The following is a 12543-nucleotide window of genomic DNA, read 5'->3' on the forward strand; positions in this document are numbered from 1 at the left end:
TGTCAGTTGTGCACATGTACTGGTATTGTCAGATGTGGGGAAACTACTCCTTCTGGAGTTGACCAATACTGACAAAGAACCCCGGTTATAATGGGAAGCTTATGAATAGGAAAATACATAGTGGGCAGTGAAGACTGTAAAACATAGTAGAATTGGAAAAGTGGCATCCTGGCTTGGGTTTTATTTCAGCTCATTCAAGTGACATGATGAAATAGCTATAGCATACCAAGAATTTTACTAAGCAACTGAAGACAGAACAATGAAAGAGAATGATTAGACATCTTCCTGTTTGTATACAGATACATATACATGTGTGTGTGTGTGTGTGTATGTGTATGTATGTGTGTGTGTATTATATAAAATTACTGGAGAAGTAATCAATAAAAATAATAAATATAATAATATATAAATATATTAATTATAATATATACTATAATAAATACTATGCAATATAACAAACATATTATGTCATATATTAATAAAATAATAAAAACTAATAAAGAAAATTAGTTATTTGCTTTGTAATTTTAATATAATTAGTATATTTAAATTAATATACTAAATAAATGAGTTCTACACTGCTCAAAAAGGACATGTAAGAAGTGTACTTCATGGTGTGGGGAGAAGGCTTTTGACATAAAATGGGTAAATAAGTCACAATATACCGTACAAAGTGACATCCAGGACTTCCTGTGATTGTTCAAATGGTAATGAAAGAAAGACAATGAAGAAGGAATTGGGAGAATTGGAGAGGGCACAAGTAGGCAACAGAAGGAGAGAAGATCCACATCAGGCAGAGCCAAGATTCCATGTTTACAGCTTGATGCACTGACCTTAGTAGAACCATGGGAAACCATGGAAGATGGTGCATGTTGAATGAGTCTTCTTGGAAGAGCTGATTGTGGCAAGCAGACTGGAAGTAAGACAAGAGATGCTAGTTGGACCAGCTGGACCAGTAAAAGAAGCAAAGGCCACTCTATGACTAACACATCACACGTGAAATGATATTTTCTGGAATTAGAAGAAAGTGAGCTGTGACATCAATTCAATATTTTAAAACAGAATAATATATACCTAATTTATAACTTCAGAGCATCTTGTAAAAAGTGTGATGCCAAAAATATGATTTCATATTTAATACAATATGAACATAATATGTTAAAATATAGCAATGTTCTTATATAAAATTCATCCGAAGTCACAGTCATTTCTGGGACTTGAAGAGAAACTGTCAAGCAATAAACTGACTAATGCCCTAATTTCTCACAAGATGGCAACAGTGAAACCACTACAATTTACCAATCATCTTCAAAGAAATATAGGAATACATCACTTGTATTGAGGGAGATCCTTAAGTGCAGAAAGTAAATTACCATAAATTAATTAAGTATATTCATATATACTTTTGCATATATGTGTGGTCCCATGTTTGTGTGTGTGTGTGGTGTGTGTGTGTGTGTGTGTGTGTGTATTCTAGTTAACTTCCATAGCTCTCCTCCATATTTTTCAGGTATAGCCTGAAATGAGCTATACCTCCTAAATGGGAGGGTAATTCAGCTGTAGTTATTAGTGAAGTACCAAAAACAGTATGTAATTCCTGTTTCACAATCACTCTCTTACCTTGCCTCTGGACAGTAATACCCAACCCTAACTAAGGAATGAAGCCAACCAAAATATGCAAATTATGAAGATAAATCAAACAAGAACCCTCCAAAGTTCCAAACTGAATACATTTTAAATGTAAAGGAATACATGTGGACTTTTCTAAGATTTGGAGAGGTAATTTAAGGATAGTAAGGAATAGGAAAGCAAACATGCATATATTATCAAGAGGCTATAAGTATCTGAGACTTTCAGCACTTGGGAAGACAAATTTCTCTACAGCATTTACAAGGTACTTTGGTTTAATTTTCAGAACTCAACCCATTCTGGACCATTGAGATATTTTAACAGCTAAGAACACCTGCTACTATGTAGCAGAGGATGGCCTAGTCAGCCATCAATGGGAGGAGAGGCCTTTGGTCTTGCGAAGATCATATGCCCCAATACAGGGGAATGCCAGGGCCAGGAAGCAGGAGTGGGTGGGTTGGGGAGCAGGACACGGGGAGGGTATAGGGGGCTTTGGGGATAGCATTTGAAATGTAATGAAGAAAATATCTAATAAAAAAAGAATATGGGTTTTGCTCTTTGAATATTGTTTTTACTTAGATAAAATAACATAGTTATGAACTAGTGATTATAGATAAGGATTCAAAAAAGAAAAAAAAAAACAAACACCTGCTACAAAGCCTTGGAACACACATGGTAGAAGGGGAGAACCAATTCCAAGAAGTTATGCTCTGACCTCTACACATTGCAATCACACACTTATACACATACACAATCAATCAAGAGTTGTCACTTCTTAAAGAATGTTTTCTAGACTCATCTCTATTTTAAAAGAAGTTTTTGGTAAAATTTTGATGCACATACTGCAAAAATCAAGGTCACTGCCCTTATTCTTTTTGAAGAAACGAGCTTTGGAAACAGCTGTATACTTCTGTATAATAAATGTCCTCTGTCTGAGAAAGAAAGAAAGAAAGAAAGAAAGAAAGAAAGAAAGAAAGAAAGAAAGAAAGAAAGAGAGAGAGAGAGAGAGAGAGAGAGAGAGAGAGACAGAGACAGAGAGACAGAGAGACAGAGAGACAGAGAGACAGACAGAGAGAGAGAGAGAGAGAGAGAGAGAGAGAGAGAGAGAGAGAGAGAAAGGAAGAAAGCAAGCTACGTTGGCTCTGTATACTAAGAAATAACACACATTCTGAATAAATGTTCATAAATATTTCTGAAATCTACTGTCCATTGCCTGAAACAGTAAGTGGACAATTGGGAGGAGTGACCTGAATGTGTGTAGGTCAAGATTTTATTCAGAAACACTGACTTATCAACATGCAATGGATATTACAAGTCAAAAGATGTACTTTAGCATCAGAATCTAATCATGAGGTTACCATTTGCCTCAAATTATCTAGATCCCTAGAAAAACCAAGCCTCTTCCCAACTTTATGCAAGAGTGGAGTAAGGTTGTGTCAGGACTACTGAGGCAAGTTGGTTCTCCCCTTCTACTATGTGAGTCCCACAGATCCAGTTCTGATCATCAGGCTTGGTGTCAAAGTTTTAAGACCAAAAGAAAAAAACAATACCCTAGACTACCACAATTAAAGGAGATTTTTTTTCTATTTTCTTGTATAATTGGCAAAATGATTTTCAGATTAGAGGTTTTTAAATCTGAAGATGAAGTGTCTAGAAACAATTCCCTTTCTTGAAGTAGAAAACAACATAAATGCAGAGAGAAGTTTCACCCCCTAAAGGGCACAGCCTTTACTTGAGTCTACCACATGATGCAGGTTGATACTGATCAGTTCTGCAGCCTGACAGTGGCCAACGGTAAGTTTCTGTTTGTAGACCCTGAAAGTGAGCTTATACTTTATCTAGTCATTTACCGAATGCTAATTCCTTTCCATACACTATCTCGGTTAATCTTGTCATTCATGAACATCTTCATAACATCGTTACAGATAAGGAACTAAGGCAGGACACTGGTCACAAGGGTGCAGCTGGGGTTTAGGAGCAGTTTTAAGCTTGTATCTGTTTAAATCTAAAATCAAGCTTTTCCTTTTCAGCTTGCTCTTGTAAAACACACATTCTGGCAAGAGCAACAGATCAAGCCTTTGCCCTGAGAGTTTCTACTGCTATCATCACTGACCAGTGAAAACATATGGCATTTTGCAAAAATGTCCACTTTCTTATCTTCAGAGTTTAGAAAAGATTCTTGGGAGAATACATGAAACTTGTGGATGGAGTATAAATTGTTGCTCTGATAATAAGGACATCCTCCAATAATAATATTTTGATATTTATAATATGTAACCAAGTTGACTTCCTGGCATACACTTACAGTCCCAGAAGCAATAAGGCTGAGGCAAGAAGTTGAGGCCAACTCAAACATAGCAATAGCTTGTCCACCCAACCTTCCAAAGAAAGAGATGGAGGGAGAAGAAGGAGGAGGAGGAGGAGGAGGGAGAGGAGGAGGGAGAGAAGAAGAAGAAGAAGAAGAAGAAGAAGAAGAAGAAGAAGAAGAAGAAGAAGAAGAAGAAGAAGAAGAAGAAGAAGAAGAAGAAGAAGAAGAAGAAGAGGAAAGAGGGGGGGGAGGAGGATAAAGTTTCATTACATAAGACTATATACCAAAGCCAGGCAGTGGTGACACATGCCTTTAATCCCAGCACTTGGGAGGCAGAGGAAAGCAAAAATCTGAGTTCAAGACCAGCCTGGTCTACAGAGTGAGTTCCAGGACATCCAGGGATATATAGAGAAACTCTGTCTGGAAAAACCAAAAATAAAAAGTTGAAAAAAAATAAAAGACTATACACCAAAGTTCTATAGCAGTTACTCAAATTCATTTGAGGTTATAAATGTAACTTTTAAAATGTAGGATAGAGGCCAGTGCAGTGGGTCAGTGGGTAAAGACACCTGCCACCAAGACCCATGATTTGAGTCCAATCCCCCAAAACTCAAATGATAAAAGGATAGAATGTGTCCTCTATTTAAGTTGTCCTCTGATCTCCACACATATATCATAGCATGAACAAACTCCACTCCAAACACATACTCACAAAAAATTAAGTATATTAATTGTTTTGTATTTAAAACCTATGAGTATGCTTCATCCTATTTAATTGAAGCTTCCTGGGAGGCCAGTATTTTAGAACAGAGGTAAGTTACTGTCTTATCTCTGTGAATAGACTCATCCTATCACCTTGAACACACTACTTGCTGAAGGGATTTTTCCCAATCTTTTTTAGAGACATGTATATCTCCTATTAATAAGAAAGCAGAGGGCTGGAGAGGTGGCTCAGCCATTAGAGGCTAGGCTCACAAGCAAAAATATAAGAAAGTAGAGAGAGGCCTGGATATTCACAACCCTGCCTCCTCTCAACTGTAAAAATATGAGGTGGAAGGACTGTTCATCCCCAGGAACCACAAAGGAAATCAGCTGTTCCTCGAGATAAAAGCTGAGGTATAAAACCCGTACATGGGTCAGATCAAGCCAAGAAAAAACATGAGGTTCTTCTTGCTTATGGCTGTCATCTACACCACACTTGCAATTGCTCCTGTCCACTTTGACAGGTAAATTTCTCTATCTATAGTCCAGTCCCTGGGTGAAAAAGGAGGTAAGGAATATGGCTTCAAATTTCACTGCAATTTTGTTTCTTTGGTTTCTGTCTTTTATCTACTTGAAGGGAGAAGGTATTCCGTGTGAAACTCCAGAATGAAAAGCAAGCCAGTGTCTTGAAGAACTTGACCCAAAGCATTGAGGTAAAACAGTCAGAGGAGTCTTATCTCTTTCTTTTCAATTCTCTAGGAGATATTCCTTCCATTTTATCTTCAATGCCCACTGGCTATGAAAGGTTGACAAACGGGGGAGGGAGAGGAATGACGGGAACGATTGGGATAACTCAGCCAGGAGCCAGCACCACACCTAGTTCTGTTTCTGTGGTTCACTGCTTTTTCCTTCCTGCTTTACAAGCAATAGCTCCTAAGTATTCTGTAAAACAAGGGGAATCCTTGGCACCTTTTCCATTACCCCCTTTCCTGTCTGTACTCTGAGTCCCCCCACCCACAACATCCACTCCAATTTCTTCTGGTGACTTCTGTTCAAGTACAATCTGATGAGAGTAAAGTACTGACTGATGATAGCTTTCCAACAGTGAGGATTCCTTCAAAAGAGTTTCTTAAGTATAAGCAGTTTCTTAAAATCCAACAGAAAAGAGAACATTTTTCTATCATGGGTGAAGCCACTCCTATCACACAAGTCAGCTTGGCCTACTCACCTTGCTCTTATTTCATATTTGCCATCAGATTTACAATGTAACATCCTTGAAACAGAACCTGACATAAAAAGGTGGTAACTGAAACTGCCAACATCACACATCAGATTTAAACCCAGAACCAAGCCTGTCCTTCATTCCAATCACACTCTTCTCTTCAGTCAAACCAGTCAGAAGCTCTCCCTATTCTAATTCCTGAGTATCCTTCACACTCACACTATCCTTGCCTCTGTGCAGCTGTGCCCTGCCTCAGACTGGAGCAATTGCAGGAAATTGCTGTGTTCTTTCTGTTAGGAGATTGTGCTCCTTCCTCTGCTGTTAGCTCACATGATGGAAACACTTATATGCAGCTTTGTCTGGCACACAAAACCTCCTCTTATAACTTCCCTCTAGGACGCTGCTGTGGCACACCTATGTGCTTGCCACTTAATAAATGTTCACAACAGTACTTTGAGCATGAAACTCTTCCTCCACATTTTTTGCTATAATGCAGATGTTGTTATTGTGATATTTGGCCTATAAATTAGCCCCTGATATGTTCGCCTTATCCTATGATGTTTCAAAGTATACAGATGTGTTGGTTGGTCGGAAAACAACCTCTTGTTGTCCCATAGTGGGTTGCCCCAAACCTGAAGTGTGTTGTAACTAAGAGATAGCCACAGTGACTTGGAACATACCTCAATCTTGGTGTAATGGCGGAGACCCAGCAGCTCCCTCACATCTCCCAGGTGGAGTGCGATAGTGAAGACTGAACATCATCTTCACATCACTCAGACTGGAAATTTGTACTTCACTGGGTTTCAAAATTAACTGGGATTTTAAAGAAACTCAAGAGCTTGAACCTTCTCAAACTGTTTTAACCTCAGTGCTGTTCTTGCAGGCTCACACATTAAAATTGCTGAAATTTCCAGCTATGGGCACATAGCAAAGAGGACATCAGCACTCATGATATCTCAGGACATATATCCACCTCACTACATGTATAGCACTCACCAGGGAAGCCTATTAACCACATTTTTAAATTAAAGCACACTGAAAAGCAATCAGTTGCAGTGATTTGGTCAAGGGCATATTACTAAAATAGTAAAATTAAAAAACAAGATTAATAAATTGCACCTTCTTGTCAGATACAAACCTTACCAGAATTCTAGAATTCACAGAGGAATTCAGGGGAGGAGCCAGAAAATTGTAAAATCTGGATGACTGCCAACTGTGGCTAAATCAATTATTAAATAACCGTGTACATACCATTAAAGCATGATTAATGAAGAGTTGTCTCTTCTACTTGCTCTTTTCAATGCATTGTCCTAAACTGTTTCTTAGTACAAATGAATTTTTTCCTACTACTTTATATTCAACAGTTCTTAAATACATTTGTAAAAAAAGATTCTCTTTAGCTTATTAGTTACACAGAACCTTACATCCCTTTATGGTGCACAATGTATGGCCGGTGTGGGTATAGTATCTATATGTGTTGTATAGTGCTTCACCTCTTCTGGTGGATATAGATATACATCTAAAAAGCAGAAGCCAAAAGAAATCAACAAATGTCTTCGTCACTCTACCTTATTCCTTTGAAAAGGGATTTCTCACTGAACCCAGCAACCAGTAAGCCCCAGAATCCTCATGGTTTTATACCCCACATTTCTAAAGGTACAGCTATACTACATAGCCACACTCAGCATTTTAAGTATATATTTAACAACTAACAATTAAGTGTATTTAACAACAAACAAGCCACAGTTAACAATGGTCTTGTCTTGTAGCTCGACTTCTGGTATCCAGATGCTGTCCATGATATCGCTGTGAATATGACTGTGGATTTCCGAGTTAGTGAGAAGGAATCTCAGACTATCCAGTCTACCTTGGAACAACATAAAATCCATTATGAGTAAGTCCTGGGCAAATATCCATCAATGTTTCTTAGAGTTTGGGTAACCTTAAAATCTTTAGGATTTTTTTTTAAGTCTTTAGGTATTAGGGGTTGGATTTTATACATGAGCACACTGAATTTCCATCACTTCCAATCCTCTCTCCATTCTTCATCTCTTCCTTTGTCCTTTTATCTACACCCTCTGGAATTCATGACTTTATCTTCTATAATCATTCTTGATACACACACAGACACACCATTACTAAGTCCACTTAGTGTCACTTGTATGAACGTGTGTTTAAGGATGACCACATGGAACTATATAACATATCACAGGCTTCATCCCTGAAGAAAACTGACAATCCCTTCTCCAGCAGTTATCAGCTTCTTGTAGATCTTCATCTAGTGGGGGGGTCTTGTGAAATCTGCCCCATCCATGTTGACATGTTAACTGGTGTGGTTAATATACAGATATTGTATAAGCAGCTATGTAGTTGGGACTTCATGAATTTCATGGCAAACCTGTTGTGCCTAGCAGTTACAGTCTTGCATTGGGCATCTGGATTCTCTGAACCTTTCGGTTCTTCTTCCCTCTCTTCCACAGTGCTCTGAAAGCCTTAGGCAGAAAATATATATCCTAGGTGGTCAAACTGAAGCCAAGAGGCTCATAGTCACTTATTCTCTGCAATGATGACCACCTATGAACTTTTCTAAGTTTTCATATCTTGCAAAATGAAGCTTCTTTGGTGGGAGGTGAAAAGTAAATCTATCTATGAGTATATGGAGAGTGTACAGTAAGAAGCTATATTGGTTTAGGGAAATAGCAGTAATAGGTTGCTCTCTATGGCAGTGGTTCTCAACCTATCGTGGCTCCTTTGGCAAATTTCTATTTCCAAAAATATTTACACTATGACTGATAACTAGCAAAGTTACAGTTATGAAGAAGCAACAAAAATAATTTTATAGTTTGGGTCACCATAACATGAGGAACTACATTAAAGGATTTCATTAGGAAGGTTGGGAACCACTATTCTAAGGTTTATGACATCTCCAGCCATCGGTATACATGAATTCCCTCCTTCTAAATGGGCTTTAATTCCAACTAAACAGCTATTGCTTATCCTTAAAATAAAAGTGCAATTGACTGGGCATGGTGGCACATGCCTTCAATCCCAGTACTCTGGGGGCAGAAGCAGGAAGATCTTTGTGAGTTCAAGAACAATCTAGTCTACATAGAAATTTCCAGGACAGCCAGGACTACATAGAGACAGATTAGGTACTGTATAAAACCCTGCTGAGAGAGGAAGAAGGAGAGGGAGAGGGAGAGGGAGAGGGAGAGGGAGAGGGAGAGGGAGAGGGAGAGGGAGAGGGAGAGGGAGAGGGAGAGGGAGAGGGAGAGGGAGAGGGAGAGGGAGAGGGAGAGGGAGAGGGAGAGGGAGAGGGAGAGGGAGAGGGAGAGGGAGAGGGAGAGGGAGAGGGAGAGGGAGAGGGAGAGGGAGAGGGAGAGGGAGAGGGAGAGGGAGAGGGAGAGGGAGAGGGAGAGGGAGAGGGAGAGGGAGAGGGAGAGGGAGAGGGAGAGGGAGGGAGAGGGAGAGGGAGAGGGAGAGGGAGAGGGAGAGGGAGAGGGAGAGGGAGAGGGAGAGGGAGAGGGAGAGGGAGAGGGAGAGGGAGAGGGAGAGGGAGGAAGGAAGGAAGGAAGGAAGGAAGGAAGGAAGGAAGGAAGGAAGGAAGGAAGGAAGGAAGGGAATGGGAATGGAATGAGAAGGGAGGGGAAGGGAAGGAAAGGGAAGGAAAAGAAGAGGAAGGAAGAAAGAAAATGTGGCCTATGATAAATAATCACTATTGTACCACTTGGACATCTTACCTTGCCATTGTTAGGGGTGAATAAGTTTACAACCAGGTAGGATTGTTGAATGTCTCTCTCCTGTGGCAGCCTGCACAACACCTCCTGATACTGTAAAAGAATTATCTCAGGGAGAATGGCTCCATGTCAGCTTCATCTCAATTGCTCTAAGTGTTGTGTCTGAAATGTATTGTGTCTTCAGTATTATGCTCTGACCTTCAAGTACTGGGAAGCAACGGAGGGCAATGGCAATATCCTATATTGTTTTGGGTGATGCCTTGGATCCCCCTGTATCCAAGCACGGGGGGGGGGTTGTTAGTCTGTGGCTTTGTGGGGGACCATTATACCCTCATGCAGCAGAACTCCACTAACTCTATATTAATTCTGGGTGTGCTTAGAAAAGTAAGTTTATAAGACAATGTTTTTTCCTATAGCGTTTTCAAATACTCTTGGTGTATTTATCTGTCCTTTCTCCTTCTACCCTCCTGGGGTAAGTGCTTTTCCTTATTCATTCCATTCTCCCTTTCTACTTTCCTGACTTCTGCAATTATTCTAGGTTATGTACTAAATCTAAGAGTTGAGACTCCCTATCACAGAGAGAAGAGAGCATATGGCATTTGGCATTTATCTTCCTGGATTTGGGTTACGTCCTTCAGTAAAATATTTTCCATTTCCATCCACATAATGGAGCTATTTTTAAATAGAGTCTGCTAAATACTAAAGTGCTATCTATACAAGATAAAGATAAAATTCACAATTTCTTTCAGACTATTGGAGTATGTTTGTAGAGGTGACAGGTTTATTGACAGTTCACACCCTGTTTTACATTTGTTCTAATCTGTTCCATATGCAGAGAGTTCCAATGTGAACCAGCAGGACAACCTAAGGGGGCACATCAATACGACTGATTGGTAGTCAGCCCAGAGTACATGAACTATGGTTAGTGGCCAGCACTCTGTGTGAGAGAGAGAGAGAGAGAGTGTGTGTGTGTGTGTGTGTGTGTGTGTGTGTGTGTGTGAGTGTGTGTACATTCACACATATCAGATAGAGAGAGAATATAATCAATCAACAAATCATATTCTAGGAGAGAAAACTGACCTCATCAAAACAAAAATAAAGCAATAGATCAAGACTTAAACTCCAGAAGAGAGAATTTTAAATAACCAAAGTTACTGAATGACTCATTCTGGCCCACAGAACAGTAAAAGGAACGTACAATTGATTGAACAACAGCCATGAGCTATGTAACAGTCTGAGTCTTGGGGCCATGGATACAAACCAAAGAATAGCCTTGTGATGAATGTCATTAACCAATTCACAATTTAGAAAATAAACTGTTTATACCTAGAAATACTCTGATGGTACTGGGGGGGTACAGTTCTAACCTCACTATGCTGTTATGTTAAACACTGATAAACACTACTTCTTTCTTTTTGAAGTTACAACAATATATTTCACCATAGAACTTAATGCTTTAATTCAAAGGGCTTTTTCCTCCTGCTGAGGTAAAAATTATTAAGGTCTATGATGTTGTACTGCATAGTGAGGTAGACTGTGACTCACTACAGCTTAATTAGATTTATGATATTGTACAGTATCATAAATAAACATGCTGCTGCTTGAAATGATAAGGAAATGCATTAATTTTAAAAATATGAAAACATTCTTATTCCTACTTTTTAAAATAAAAAATTATTGTAATAATTATTGATCACCATTTTTTGTTGTTGTTTTGAGATGACTATTATAGAAGAAAGAAATGTAAGCATTTAAGCTTTTTGATAAACATGCTTGTATATATGCTTTTCTACATTTTAATAAATAGAACCATTAAAAATAAAAACAGGTAGCCAGGTGTGGTGGCGCACGCCTTTAATCCCAGCACTCGGGAGGCAGAGACAGGCGGACTTCTGAGTTCAAGGCCAACCTGGTCTACAAAGTGAGTTCCAGGACAGCCAGGGCTACACAGAGAAACCCTGTCTCGAAAAACCAAGAAAGAAAGAAAGAAAGAAAGAAAGAAAGAAAGAAAGAAAGAAAGAAAGAAAGAAAGGAAGGAAGGAAGGAAGGAAGGAAGGAAGGAAGGAAGGAAGGAAGGAAGGAAGGAAGGAAGGAAGAAAGGAAGGAAGGAAGGGAAAGAAAGGAAGAAAGGAAGAAAGGAAGAATGGAAGGAAGGAAGGAAGAACGGAAGGAAGGAAGGAAGGAAGGAAGAAAGGGGGAAAGGGAAAGGGAAAGGGAAAGGGAAAGGGAAAGGGAAAGGGAAAGGGAAAAAGGGAAAGGGAAAGGGAAAGGGAAAGGGAAAGGGAAAGGGAAAGGGAAAGGGAAAGGGAAAGGGAAAGGGAAAGGGAAAGGGAAAGGGAAAGGGAAAGGGAAAGGGAAAGGGAAAGGGAAAGGGAAAAAGGGAAAGGGAAAAAGGGAAAGGGAAAGGGAAAGGAAAGGAAAGGAAAGGAAAGGAAAGGAAAGGAAAGGAAAGGAAAGGAAAGGAAAGGAAAGGAAAGGAAAGGAAAGGAAAGGAAAGGAAAGGAAAGGAAAGGAAAGGAAAGGAAAGGAAAGGAGAGGAAGAAACAGGTACTTTGCAGAATTCTCAGATTTTCAGTACCAAGATTGGAGGAACCCCCTAGGGCATTCTGGCTGCCATATTACACTACATTTAGCTGGCATCTTGATCTTTTCATCTAAAAGAACTGGCTCCCCCCCTCCCTAGATTATGCTGCCCATGGGGTCTTTCGACTTGTGGAGGTCCCTACAAACATTTTGACTGTCAGAGAGATGATGCTCATGAGGCAAGAAGGAAATCCAGTTCAACAGATTTAGTTCGCTGGTCTGGCTTCAAACTTCTAGAGTGTGACCCCGAGTAGTTTATTTTTGATATACTTAAGCAGAGTACAACTTTGGAAAAGTTTCCTTGTGACAATTATTACAATAAAGTTTAGAGCATAACTACATTAAAACTCCTTTGCAAGGTA

At 39.4% G+C, this 12543-nt stretch overlaps 1 protein-coding gene across 1 annotated transcript in view; it reads left to right on the forward strand.

Annotated features, from left to right (window-relative positions):
* The first annotated feature begins 5095 nt into the window (after positions 1 to 5095).
* Cpa3 (carboxypeptidase A3) overlaps positions 5096 to 12543 on the forward strand; it is a 27605-nt gene continuing 20157 nt past the window's right edge. The window contains exons 1-3 of the mRNA XM_021157889.2: positions 5096 to 5163; positions 5277 to 5352; positions 7631 to 7755. Coding sequence (XP_021013548.1) covers positions 5096 to 5163; positions 5277 to 5352; positions 7631 to 7755 — 269 coding nt within the window. The remainder of the gene's footprint in view (positions 5164 to 5276; positions 5353 to 7630; positions 7756 to 12543) is intronic.

This window comes from Mus caroli, unplaced genomic scaffold, assembly GCF_978045245.1.
Source record: "Mus caroli unplaced genomic scaffold, Mus_caroli_1 scaffold_3, whole genome shotgun sequence".
Classification (NCBI taxonomy): domain Eukaryota; kingdom Metazoa; phylum Chordata; class Mammalia; order Rodentia; family Muridae; genus Mus; species Mus caroli.